Here is a 14,688-nt window from a genome sequence, read left to right on the forward strand (position 1 = left end):
GTCCGAGGAGCTAGTCCTTAGTAGAACCAAGTTGAACATACAGAAGCTGGCAATATCTAGCAAACAAATGAATTCCGGCACTTACCATAAAACTGTCAATGAAGACCAATAAAGACATCTTTAGCTGGTCTGAATTTTTCTCTCTTTTTTTTTTTTTTTTTTTACAAGTGGCTGTAATATAGATTTTATTTTAACAAGCCAAGTGCGAGCTTGTAAATAACTTGATAGATCCAAAATAATAAAAAAAAAAGCTCCTTTAGTGGCCAGGTGCCCTTTATTCCAATGTGAACAACAGGTTTTACTTCAATATAATACTTCTGAGCCGGAGTGAACCAGCTATTTTCACATTTGAAGCAAAACAACTAAAAAGGGAAAGGGAAATTTATATATATATATTTATATATATATATATATATTTTTTTTAATATATTTCATATCTATAAAATGTAAGAGCACACAGTAGGTTGTTTCCTTATGTTCTGCAGCTTTCACACTTAACTTTTATGTATCTATCTCAATTTTAACATCTCTTTCCAGAGAGGATCCACCCCCTCCCCATTTTAACACCTGATTTTCCAATTTTGTTTCCCATTAACACGAGGTTTTACATGAGCAGCTCTTTCAGGGAGTAGAACAGGTCAAGCCTCACAGAACAGCACAATGCTGGATTCATCATAATTGGTTTTTTTTGTTTTTTTTTTATAAAGAAAGGCAGATCCTGAGGTTCAGTGAGCGAACAGGGGTTGGGGGTAGAGGTTTACAATAGTGAACATATAATACTGAGCCGCCTGTTCAGCCCTCCCGGCCCTCCTACAGCTTGAACCGACAAGGACGAACAAAGGCTGGGTACTGCCTGTTCATTTCAGCTTCTACATTTGTTCCAAATTTCCGCAGGCGGCTTTCAAGTGCCTCATATCAGCATAGTCTCAAGTCCACTCAAATGAGTGCCGCCGCCTTCATCTCCAGTACCTCACCTAAAAAAAAACCCCCCAACAAAACAAAACAAAAAAATCTCCGAAATTCTTAGCCCTCATCCTCTCGCAGTTCTGAAGGGAGAAATTTATATTGCTGCTGGCGAATCTGAGCCAGTTTTTTTTCTTGCCTCTTCCAATTCTCGTTCTTTCTTGAGCATTTCTTCCTGGGCTGCAATAATCTATAGAGAGAAAAAAAAACAAACAAACCCCAGCAAGGTCTGTCATACTAGATCTTTTTAAATGTAACCCTTCGCTCTCCTCTCTTCTGTTTTCCGTTCTCTCGTGATCAAACTCTGCAAGCTGCCTTCAAGAGACTGAGCCTCCTGATGCCGCATGCGATAATGATCAGACTACCTAGGACCTCTTCTTTGTTAAAGTTAAGTTTCATTTGCATGCTTAGAGTGCGGGATCACTTGGCTTCGTTGCCCTCTTCACCTTCTGCTTGTTTTACAAGACGACTACTTTTTGATATCTACAAAACCCTTTTGAGATTATGGTTCTTTTTTTGGTATGAAAGAAGAGATCACACTGTGAAGAGCCACAAACCTGAGCAATTCCTCCAACAAATTTTGTCTTGACCACTACATCCTCGTCATCTGCTTTGCTAAATACTGCTTTTTGGGCTGCTCGGACAAGGTTATCCGATGCTCGTTTGACAGCGTTGCCAGCAGCCTAGAAGGAGAGAGAAAGAAACACAATGCAGAAAAATGTAAAGATAATAATGGATTTAATGGGCTTGCTATGTAGCAATATCCAATTCCAAGACAGACAGGCCTAAAAATCCATTCCTTTAACAACTAAGGTATTTCAAGCTAAAATATATTTTCAGTTCACCAGTTGAGCTGGAATTTGGGGATTAAATCAAGAAACGATTAGTAGACTGGATAAAGTTCTGGCCTTTTGATTGGTGCCCAAGTGCTATCTTGCCAGCATTGTTTGAGCTGAGATGAAATGATAAGCATTTCAACCATTTCCTTATGGAAAGTTAAAGTCTGTTGGTTAATATTGAAATCACTGTTGCCAGACAGATTGCTTCAACAATACCTTTTTACTTGGAACAGGGGAATTGCTCTTGTTCCTGGCTGGAGTATAATAAGTTAGTCTTGTTTAGAACGGGATTTGGGTCTATTGTATATGTGATAGTAACAATTATAACCTTCCATCAAAACTCAAAATGGAATTAAAGATCAAAATGATGATGCATAAGGGTATTGTGTAAAGGTCAGCCTCTAAGATATAACTATATTTACAGTACATAAAAATGTTTTTGTAATGCAATACAATTTAGTAGACATTCAATATCCCCAGATAAGATCTGCTTTGACAAAAATCAAACATCATCTTATGTGTACTAATACATTTTTGTATATATGGTTAAGGCTCCCTCATAATAAGCAAACTTGTTCATTTGACTTGGAGGCCACTTGAAATAATTTTTATAAAATATGCTGGTAAGGTATCTTTCAAAGGGGCATATGAGTGGGCCTACATTGACGTGTGTGCGTTGGCACATGCCCAGGGACATGGTAATTTTATAACATATCAGAATGCTAATATCCCCTAGGTTGGTAGTAAAAGGTCTTATTTATTTATTTATTAACTTTTTTATACCGACATTCGTGGGAAACATCACGCCAGTTTACATAATAACTGAAGAAAGGCAGAAAAGTACAATGAACAGGGGAACAGGGAAAGGGAGTAGAAAGGAAGATAGGAGAGAGAGTAACAGCAGCGAAAAAAGGCAGCAGGAAGGCAGTAGGAACAGTACCAGGAGGTGGTACAGGCAGAGTTATAAATGGGGAGGGAGAGGCCAACTTGTATTTACAGGGGGAAATCTTCACCTAGAAACAGAGAATCCTCTCTGTTCAATAGTTCCACTCTCCTCAAATAGACCACCTGTTACAATGCAAGAATCTATCTTAATGTCAGAAGAAGATATCCTTCTACCTATCCCAGAGGACACAACATTTGCTTGACCAAATTGCAGGGCTCGTGAGGAGTTTCTTTACTTTTCTTTGTCATCTCTTGTTTTTGTTATTCAAATTTAGTCTATTGTTATCTGCACACTTAAAGTATGTTTTTACCCTTTTAAGTATGCTTATTGCTCTGTTGCAACCCTTGATACCAGTTTAATTATCCCTTGTTCGATGTAATGCATTCGTTTAATGCTGCTTCTCGTTCGCTGTAAACCGATCTGATATGTTCTTTTGCACATGAATGTCGGTATAGAAAAGTTTAAAATAAATAAATAAATATATAGGAATAGTATAGCTCTAAAACATTGTAGGATCCTTGTAGAGGTGATATGAATCAAAAATAATCAGTGAAGGATATTTTCCAAATATTTTATTCAAAGATGCTGTAGATCTCGGTCCCCTGACACAGACTGAAGCCCAAAGCGGTCAACAAATAAATAAATGAGAAGGTAGACAAACAAGGATCCAAAGACAGAACAACAAATATAGCAAAGCAGAGATGCTGTATATCTCGGTGGAAAGAGATCTACAGCATCTTTGAATAAAATATTTGGAAAATATCCCTGATTATTTTTGATTCATATCACCTCTTCAAGGATCCTATATTTTTTTTTAGTGCTATACTATTCATATAAGTTTTTTTCCTTTTCTTTTTTTTTAACAAGTGGGTATACTGCTCATCTCCTCCACTTTATTCTTTGCTGAACTGTATAACATATACACACTCACGCATTATAAAATAACCTTGGTGTGAGTATGCGTGCATCTAGTTTTGCAAGCAGGCAGACCCAATTGCGCAAATCGAGTTTCGGCCACGCCAAGGCCAGTTTAACCAGTTTGTCCACCAATTCGACCAGTGTAGAGCTAGATTCTCCAGCCCCCCTGGTTTTATATCCTACACTCCCCTGAGTTACCCCAAACCCTTTAAATCCCTCAGGAATATTTATTTTGTTGTTTTTTTAAATGTACACCTCCTCTGTAGCAGATGTAAAGTTATACGCACTAGATCTGTGTGGGTGTCCAGGCACGAAATAATTTGCATACACATCTCTTGGCCCTGTCCGGGAATGCCCATGTCACACCCCTTTTTCATTCTGAGTGAGATGTGTGCGCAGTGGGAGATACGCACACAGGTAGGCAGCATTTAAAATACAGCGGGTGCGTGTAAGCCCTACATGCTCATGCATCTCCCAATTTTGGCATGTGCTGGGCTTTTTAAAATTCACTTTTTAGTGACTGTGACTGCTATGGGGTATGGCATGATCAAAAAGGCATAGATTGCACTGAGCAAAGCAGCACAAGACCCCGATCAAGCCACAGGCTGGAGAGAGACAGCACCACAGACAAACAAGCAGGCAGGAATAGACTCCTGGTGGCTACCACTTGCATACTAAGCAAAGCACAGCTGCAAAGGAGCACACTCAGCCATGCGGTTGGAAGGAGGTAGCAGGACAAGCAGTAACAGGCTCCAAACCCAAATAAATAAGCAGCAGGAGGGTTTAGAGAGGAAGATCAAAAGTGGTTGATTCATGTTGGATTTTTATACTATTTTGTACTGATATTGTATTTTTATTTATTTTAAAATTTTATGTATGTAAAATTTGTAAACCACCTAGATTGATGATAGGCAGCATAGAAAAAAGAGAAATAACTAAATAACTATGCAACTGAATTGGGGGATTCAATGGTGCAAAAAATTATAAAAGTTTTTTTTGTACGACTTAGCTGAGGAAATAAGATGGCGGCATGACGCGGGCTGTGTTTTGCTGCTCTGGAATTTCCTTTTAATTACCTTCAAAATGTCCTCAAAGCATAAAAAGAAGGTTCAGGTGTTTCCCCCCGATACTCCCCCCCCCCTTCCTGGGCAGCAGCTTATCTCATCCTATATGCCCACTGGACCAGCACTAGTTGGGACTGAAGGCTCCTTTGCGAGTACGGTGAGGGAGCACCTGACCTGCCTGGAGAGGTATCACTCAGTCCCGCCGGATCATCAGCTTCTCCTGCGGAGAGACTTACCGCTGCACTTCCATTGGAGGTGCACAATAACAGCGTCTTGCTAACTCTTCCATTGGCAGGGGCTTTAGGTGGAGCGGCACCCAATCAGTTGTCTCCATTGGTCTTGCTCAGTGAAGCTAATGGAGAGCTTTTTGGCACAATTTTGGCTCAGGGAGAGCCTTTGCCATCATTTGTGCCGGTGTCGATGACTTTATGGCCCTGCCCCCTGAGTCATCATCTTTTTTGACTAACAAGCAGTGGTTAACACTGGATGCTATTTGGGATCTTTTAGAAGGCCTTGGCAGATCCCTTAAAGGTTTTAATAATAAAATTGACCTTTTAACCTCTGAATTTGAGTCTTCGAAGATTGAATGTGACTCCCATATTGCAGATATTCAAGGGAAGTTGACTAATACTGAAAACAAGGTCAAGGACGTACAAAGTCTTCAATGCGGCAGTAGCCAAGTACTCAAATATTTTGTCTCGGCATATTTGTGGAATATTTTGTCTCGGCATATTTGTGGAATATTTGGAAAATCAAGCCACACATTCAAATGTAAGATTTCTTAATTTTCCTAAAGTACTGGGAGAGACATCACTTACTATATTTAACAAAACTTTGCAGTCATATTGATTCGGGGAAAATTCCGCCCATTAATAAAGCTGTTTTTCTTTCCTCTAATCATGGACTGAGTGCTCAGAGCTCTCATCAGGTTTCCTTCAATATTGCTAATAATTTGTCAGAATTTTTAGAAAGTTCAGGAATTGAGATAGCTGAGTGCTCTACTTTGTTACTCTGTTTTATTTATGAACAAAATGTTAGTGATGTAATGAGAAGATTTTTTAGACATTTACCTTCTCTTTTTCCGGGTCAAATGATTCGTATATTTCCTGATTTTGATCAGCCTACGCAGGAGTGGCGGGAAAACTTTAATGCTTTAAAGTTATCTCTGTGAGTATTCCTTTTTCTTTTGTTATCCTTGTAGGTATACTATTAAGGATTGCGAAAATTGTTTCTTTTTCTTCCTGAACAACTAAGGGTTTTTTTAGAATCAAGAAGAGAGCCAATAGTACCTGCTGGCCTCTCAGTAGGAAGCTTTTATATAGATCCAATTACTTAGAGTGCTGTGTAACACATTAAGTATTACTTTGTTGTTGTATTTCTTGGATTCTCCCATAATTTACTGGTTCCTCCTCCTCATTGTTTTTCTTCATGGAGATGAATATGTTTTTTTTTGTCAAACTGTTTCTTTTCGTATCAATGTAATACATACTCTATGTATCCTCTTTCTGTATGCAATGCATTTGTATATAATTAAAATTCAATAAATATAAAGTTAAAACAAAAGTCTTTTGGACTGTTTAATCACACTGTTCAGTTGCGTGGAGTTGTGTTTTGGTGTTCCTTTGGAATTATGCCACTGGCCCCATTTTGATTTTGGATTTTCCAGCAAGAGGATTCCTGCACTTGAACAGGTACGAGAGTGGAAAGGAGAAGAGGCCTGGCATTGGGTTTGATTTCCAAAAAATATGAGATATTCAACATAAAATTACTGACTCTAGTATGAATTGTAACTGGCACTAAGATCATTGTATATTTATTTTTAATATTTTTTATGGTGAAAGTTAAAATCATCTTTGCAGTACAACTTTTACTCAAACTATAGCCCTATGCACTTTGCAATTAATAACAAAAGGAAAGAAACCTTTAGGGGAATCAATATGCAGGAACTGTTAATGTAATAGCAAAATGCACCACAATGGGGAGAAGGTAAAGAACAGTAGAGAAAGAAGATGAGAGAGATGGTCATAAAGTCTTAAGTGGCAATGGAAGAATTTTCATCTAGGTCCATGGATTTCTAGATACTACAATTTTGGTTTATCTATTCCAAATAAGCATGCCATCCACAGTAATATCGAAAGGAAGGAAGATGTCCATATCATTAGCTGACTTCTGGTCTAGTCGGGTCTCCAATGCACTTAACAATCAATGACATTTCCATATTTAATATATATCCACATAGATATACTATATAGATTACGGTACACCCTGCTGAAGATGACTTGAGAAAAATAATTCACAGAGGCTAAACATTTCAGTGTCGCTTCACAGAGAGCTGGAGTCCTATCAGAAGCCCGAATGTCTTACATTCCTGATGTGCACAGGATCTGACAGTTTCAACTTTAGGTCCTTAGCACTGTGCTACTTTAAACCGTTGACATTTTCAATCCAGAAACATGAATTGTTTTATCTTTTTCACATTCTGTGCCCGTATGAAAAAGACTTTGGTAAAATAAACCCCATGTCTTAATGTTTCAGACGGCGCTTCATCCTAAGCACTAACATTCGATGTCACAGGCTATAACAAGTTTTGCTGTTCCACTGTTGCAGTAATGAGTCTTGACACAGATACTGGGGCACTAACTGGATACAGTGCCTTCATAATTTCCAGTATAGCTCAAACATAATTGGCCTTCTACTCATAGGCAAATAGCATAACTCAGAAAAACTATTAAGATGCATTGCCTTGCTTAGGAACCCATCAGGACCACATATGGAAGGGAAACTGTGCATACCTGCTCTACCAGCATCATTATGGATACTCGAAAGATCATCTATCTCAATCCCAAAGCTAGTGTCCAAATGGGATATGACACAAAGAAAAACGAGAAGCAAGAGAGGATTGAAAGGGTTCTCTGTGCATGTAAAGGCCTTATGCTCAAAGTCAATAATTTCTGAGTTCAATTTCCATTTTTGTGCACTAGAAAACTAAAAGGTCATTATACCCCTCAGTTTCAGCAAAATTTCTGAGAATACACAGATATTACAATACCTCTAACACAGCTATCCAAATAGCAATCATGATCCTACTTGAAATTCTTTCAAACTGAAACAATGTGTTTGGAAACAGTATCATTATCTTGGCTTAATGACTTGTTTGGAAGAATACTGTCACTGACAATAAAATAACCTTGCTTTTTAAAAAGCATGCCAAGTTAGTCAACTCAGAAGATAACTTATCAGAATTACTACCCAAGTGAGGATAGCACCACAAACTCATAGGAAGAGCAGAAAGCTTTTGAACTAGAATTCATTCTCTTTGAAATATCAGGACTTTCTTCTGGGTGCCATGAATGCAGCTGCCCTACAACTCCTGCCAAGTCTGGTAAACTATGGAAAACTGCTGAGGAAGAAAATAATGCTCTCTTGCCAGACTCCAATCTACTAAATTCGGGGGAAGAGACAATTTACAAGCTCTAAATTAAAAGTAATTTTATATTTCTCTGGGTAATACCTGTGGGTAGTGTTTCAATCCAGCCTGCTTTTGAATGGCCTATGTTGCAGTGCCTTTTTAAACTTATGCCATGTTTATCTGCAAGGATCTACAGTTTGCACGTTCTATGCATAAAGAGAGGGTCCTGAGCATATTCCAATGTGCCTCCCAACGAGTTCAGGAGAACATAACAATGGCTTTAGCAACCTTACCTGTAGTCTCCTCATGGCTTCTGAATCTTGGTCAGCCTTTACTTTACAGGCCACCAGCAACTGTGCTGTGGAAGCTGCTACTTGCTTGGCAGACGAGATGAGTTTTTCCTCACTGGCATGGCCTTGAACGGAGGCATTAGCTGCCTCACACAGATTGCTAGTAGCGGCTGCTACCATTCTAGCCTAAAAGTCAATGGCCAGAATGTTACTTCTTGTTTTAAGTTTCTTAAGTGCAACACAAGGATAAATGTTAACAGAAATCACTTACGGCTGAAATAAGTCCCTGAGACCACTGTCCATCATCAACCGCGTTTGCAGGTATTGCGCCAACCTAGGAAGACAGTTTGAGAGTTAGTTAATTGGAAGAAGAATGGAATAAACTATATTTTTGTACTTCACCTTGTCATCATGGATGGAATCATTCTTTGACTTAGTCTAGCCTGATATTTACAAATGGAGAACATGTTTCTAATGGTCAGGAAAGTGATCCAATGATCATCAGATGATATAGCTTTATGTAAGAGCCAAATCAAGGAGAGTTCATATAAAAGTAAGAGTCCTGGACTGAATACCAACTTTGTAAAAATGGAGAAGTACAGTAAAGAGGACCAGGCAAGTGAAGTACAATAGTAGGTTAAACTAGAAGGAGCTATAGTACTGAAGACATGAGGAGAAATGACTAGGCAATACATTTTTTTTCTTTCCTGGGAAGAAGTTCTCCTGGAAGAAAAGTTGTAGAACTTCAGTGTCTTCTATCAAATTGACTAATTCAATCTGGATGATGGGAGAAAATACCTTATTGCACAATAGCTCAAAGGAATGCTTATATCCCTGCATCAAAGGCTATCATTTGGTCAGTTTAAATTTATTTATTTATTTATACGCTTTTTATATACCGAAGTTTAGCTAGATGCCTTCACTACAGTTTACAGGTAAAACAACGAAATACAATTGAGGAAACAACTGGTATAATAACATACCGGTAACTGGAAAGAAAACAGATAAGGAGAGGTTATAGCAATGAATACAGAATGGTTAAAGCTAGCAGCTTATTTAACAACAGATTGGGGTTATCATTGGCTAGAGACTGTACCAGAATGCTGTTGGCTTGCATAATTCTAGTATGCTGAAGACATTTTTACCTGGCTTAGAAATTCATGGCTTTCTTTTAACAGAGGTGGAAAAATGGATTTGCAAGTTAGCGGTAGTTCCTCTAAAACACAGTGGCCACATGACCACCTACTGCTGAAGACAGATGGTCAGTTCAATTTCTAAGAAAGCCATTACTAATGTTCTTGGAAGGCAATAAAACCTTTTATAGATAGTAGTTATATGTTCACCTAATGATAAAATTAATCGCAAAATTAGTTTCTTAGTCATTAAATACTACTGCATTTCAAAAGTTTTAATGAGCAGCTTATTTCTAATATTTTGTCTCTTTCTTTTAAAGGTGCACTCAGGCGTTTGCTCTGGTTGTGTCTCAAAAAAAAAAAAAAAAAATCTGCTCCCTTGAAGTTATTGATCAGTCACGTAAGTTACTTTACTTGTGCCTGTATGGTATACAGGATTCATCTCAATGGTTTGTTCGGTTCTATGTCTGTGCAAGACGTTGCTTGAAGACAGGGCCCACGTTGTGATTCTTAAGTAAGAAGAGCTCTAAGAACGGATTTCATTTCACGGATAAAATAAAAATGAGGACGGAGGAAGGCAGTATAATTATTTCATTATAGTTTCAGCTGCCAACAATTCTGGTAATATTGCTTCTTTGGAATGCAATTTTATGATCTGAGTCTTTGAAGGCTGACTGTATTTAAAATGTCACTGTGGACTAACAGTTCCTGTTTTTGTCTCCAAACATGCCCTTAGCTACCACTCACTGGGAATAAGTCTTATTACCTCCCATTACTTATGTACCCCATTGCACTATATGGGATTTGGGGCAGGGATTTATTGTACCTGTATGTAATTTCTTGCACCAGCCCTGCCCAAATTATACTAAAAATACACACATACATTATTAACACAGAACTGAGGACTCTACTGAGTGGAATGTTTTTTTCCTTGATAAAAAAAACCAGCTGCATGGCATGGAAGCCAAATACCCAATTTTGTGTGCGTCAGGCTGAAATAAATTCTATTCTATGAAGCAGCCAGGACTAATCATATGATCCAGTAAGTAATAGCATGTTACACCATTTCACAAATCAATCATACATTATATATATACATTTTTATACCATAACCAATAACTCTATTCCTGAATTTATCCGAATGATACCTAACCGTAAAGAATTCAAAAAAATGTTAAAAACTTATCTGTTTAATGATGCCTACCGAGTACAATAATCAATATGTTACTCTGGCCGTACCATTATGAAGTTAAACCTTTTATAAAATCTGTTCTATTTGTCTTGCTAAGTTTGTTTTAAATTGTGCTTGTTTGATTGTAAACCGCCCAGACAGCCATGTAAATGCCTAATTGTGTGGTATACAAAACTTTTTAAATAAATAAAATAAATAAATATTAATTTTTAGCTATTTGATTTTGGTAGGGTACTCACCTTTCCCTGTGCCACAAGCTCCCGCTGGGCTGCAGAGGCTGACTTAACAAGGGCGCTTGTAGCAGCTGCAATGGATTTAGCTGCTTCTAAGATTTGTTCTTCAAAATCCAAAGTTTCATCTGCTTGCTATAATCAAAGGAGAACAAAGTCGCATATTGTTCATCAACCATATAGTTAGAACCTTCTCATAAGCATAACTTAGCCAAAGAGGCCACATCTGAAACACACTGTATACATTCTAACAAAAAATATACAGGAAAGACACAACCAAATATTGTACAAAGTGTTTTAAAGCAAAAAAGGTTAAAAGTAATAAAGGTAAATAATTTCTGAGAGGGTGGAAGAGGATGAAATGAATTCTAGCCGTGAGCTACTAAGGAATTCAAAGAATGGTAACCAAAAACAGATGTGATGCTAAGAACCAAGTGAAAGACAGGAAACGTAAGAGGAAAGATTAAGCATGCTCTACAGATAACTCAAACTTGAACAATCATGGGGTGCTTGAGAGTTTGCTGTCAGAGAGACATACAAGAGATCGGCTCGCTGAGGAACAAGCCACAAGTAAGAAAACCCTGCAAGTAAAATTGCTCTCTCTTCCAAGTACTTATAAGAGATAACTCTCATGGCTAGTAGCAAATCAGTAAAGCAGAGATTTTTTTTTCAGTGTCACCCAGCACGTCATAAAATGGCTGCTGGCATGGAAAGTAAAACCTCACCTCACTATGAACGTGAAGGAGCTGAACTATGCTGCAATTAAAAGAAAAATTGAGGTGGCTTCCCTTAAAGTGCAATTTTCTTTATCTCAAAACAGAGTGAACGGATTGGAGGAAAAGACATGTTTGTTGGAATATACCACAATGCTATTGTAAGGTCAAAGTAAAAAAATCAATGAACTGAACAGGAGCTTTGAAGATGGAAATAGGAGTCAGAGAACAATATGAAAATTTTGGGGATACCAGAGGGAATGGAAGATTGAAATTTATGGAAATTCAGTTTTTGAAGGTCTTTGAAAATGAAAAAAGCGTATAGTGTGCCTTCCCATAACACCAGAAACAACAAATATGCTAGATTGATGGCAATTTCAAATTTGAGATACCTTCAACTATTGGAAATCCTGAAGGCACATGTGATGGATAAAAAATGGATGGTCATGGATCTAAATAAAGTCACAGCACAAAAAATGAAGAGGTTTCTGACCATGCAAAAGCAACCAAAAAAACTCTAAACAATAAGTTTTGGATTCTTTTATTCAATGAGCATGAAAGTCATTGTTAAAAAGACCAAAACATTTGAGGATCCTGAAGAACTACAATATTATGTTGAGTCTCTTCAGAAAGCAAAATGGAGGAGACACAGGTGAGACAGTGAGTTTTATGTACAGTAATCCAGGCTAAGAAACTACATGGTGGATTTTGATTTGCATTGTTGTTATAACTCCCAACAAGAATATGTATATAGGTTTGAGTTTAAATAAGATTCTTGATTACAGCTGGACTAACTGAGGAAAGTCTGAGACTTAGAAAAGACAGGAAGTTGAGTCAGTTCACATGAAGATCATATAATTTGAAAGTTTCAGTTCTACAGGCAGACTTGTTATTGGAGACAGTGAAATATGACTATGTAAGGATTTACAGTAATGAAATGGTATTCCATACTGCCTCTATGTAATGTGCAAAATGTTTCAGAGATTTCATGTGTAATATAATGTGAATGAAGAAAACAAATCACAGTAATCTAGGTCCATATGGAAATCTTGCAGATATGTGCCAGCACACCATTTAACCTTACATGCATATCAGTAAGTTTTCCAACGACCAATCAGACCAATTGAGTAAAAGTCGCAGGAGAGCTGGCGAGCGCCCGCTCTCCCGACGCGCGCACAGGCCACTCTCCTGTGCGCGCGATTCAGGAGGGAACAACATGCAAATGAGGGCCCGTGGTAAAAGGAGGCGCTAGGGACACTAGCGCATCCCTAGTGCCTCCTTTTTGACAGAAGCGGCGGCTGTCAGCGGGTTTGACAGCCAACGCTTAAATTTTACCGGCGTCTGTTCTTGAACCCGCTGACAGCTACGGATTCGGAAAACAGACGTCGGCAAAATTGAGCGACCGTCTTCTGACCTGTGGGCAGATTTTTAAACTTTTTTTTTTAAAATTTTTACTTTTTTTTTAAACTTTTAGGGCCTCCGACTTAATATCACTATGATATTAAGTCGGATGGTGCACAGAAAAGCAGTTTTTACTGCTTTTCTGTACAATTTCCTGGTGCCAGCCGAAATTAATGCCAGCCTTTGGGCAGGTGTTAATTTCTGAAAGTAAAATGTGTGGCTTGGCTGCACATTTTACTTTCTGTATCGCGCGGGAATAACTAATAGGGCCATCAACATGCATTTGCATGTTGCAGGCGCTATTAGTTTCGGGGGGTTGGCCGCGCGTTTTCGACGCACTATTACCCCTTACTGTATAAGGGGTAAAAATAGCGCATTGAAAACGCGCGGCCAAACACGGGCTAACAGTGCGCTCCACCGGAGCGCACTATACTGTATCGGCCTGAATGGAAATGCAGAGATGAAGTACTCCATTGATTTATATATTTTCATATCATCTACAGGAGTATGTTTTTGCATTACTAGGGCTGTGATATCATGTCATGGACCTTAAAGTGACAATTTTAATGGGGTTCAATTGTTATAAAGGCTCATTGTTTTACAGACATAGGAAAGATCTTACATACTGTGACATCAGAAGAAATTCTACAGATTGTGTGCAAGAAATGACAGGGCTATCGAAAGGGGTAGGCAAGAAGGATGATTATCTTTGGCGCCAAGCCACCTTTGAGTCAGTCTACGAGCATGCAAACCCAAAAGAGAAGAGCTTCGTGAACAATCCTTGCCTGAGGCGCCTTTTATGATTAGGGAATTCATGAATCTGTGTCGGGGATTGAGAACTACTATATTAATGAATTTAGCTATGAAAACAAAAAAGGTCACAGTTGGTTTATTTGCAAAGTGTAAAGGCTTCCAGAGAATTCCTAGGAAATGTATTTATTTTGATTTCTTACACTACCTTTCTGAATATAAATTCACCCAAAGTGGTTTACAGTACATTAGCAATAACAGCAAATGTGCAAAGATCATTTGCAGCTTTACAAAAGTATCACAATTTAAGTAGAAGCAATTTAAGTCTGCAGCAGTAGACACTTCATTTTGGCAATAAAATGTGCTCGACAAAATACCGATTCAGTTCTGCAAAACAACATAGTGGAAAAATACAAGTAAATAAATTCAGAAAAACAAGTTGCATGAAGCAAAAATATTTGTTTGAGGGTGCATTTTTTAGCAGCAATGTTGAAGGCACTCAAGATGAGGCCAGCATTTGAAGTAGGAAAGTTGTGTGCAAACAAGTCAACAAAATCTCTTGACTTTTAAATTTGATGCATTGAGCTTTGCTAATGACCATGGTTTTGTTTGACAATTTGGAGAAAGGGTTTAAAACTGCATGATATAGCAGGGTTCATACATAGGAACATGTTCTCTGTTACAGGTGGTCTTAAAAAGTAACATAATAGACAAAATGCTTGTTCTACGGTTAATTTTACAGTTCATAATTTTGTTGAAGGAGGATTTAACTACTGAAATGAAACTTTTGGTGCATATTTGTTGTTGATACTAAAATATTGTTATAGCGATGAGCTATGT

At 38.0% G+C, this 14,688-nt stretch overlaps 1 protein-coding gene across 1 annotated transcript in view; it reads right to left on the reverse strand.

The window, feature by feature from the left end:
* Positions 1-650: 650 nt before the first annotated feature.
* The window catches only part of TLN2 (talin 2), a 352,944-nt gene continuing 338,906 nt past the window's right edge, over positions 651-14,688 (reverse strand). Inside the window, exons 52-56 of the mRNA XM_029574657.1 lie at positions 10,994-11,119; positions 8,701-8,763; positions 8,433-8,615; positions 1,521-1,646; positions 651-1,153 (exon numbers count right to left, since the gene is read on the reverse strand). Of these exons, the coding sequence (XP_029430517.1) occupies positions 1,061-1,153; positions 1,521-1,646; positions 8,433-8,615; positions 8,701-8,763; positions 10,994-11,119 (591 nt within the window). The 3' untranslated portion in view covers positions 651-1,060. The remainder of the gene's footprint in view (positions 1,154-1,520; positions 1,647-8,432; positions 8,616-8,700; positions 8,764-10,993; positions 11,120-14,688) is intronic.

The sequence above is a fragment of the Rhinatrema bivittatum genome, chromosome 13, assembly GCF_901001135.1.
Source record: "Rhinatrema bivittatum chromosome 13, aRhiBiv1.1, whole genome shotgun sequence".
Lineage (NCBI taxonomy): Eukaryota > Metazoa > Chordata > Amphibia > Gymnophiona > Rhinatrematidae > Rhinatrema > Rhinatrema bivittatum.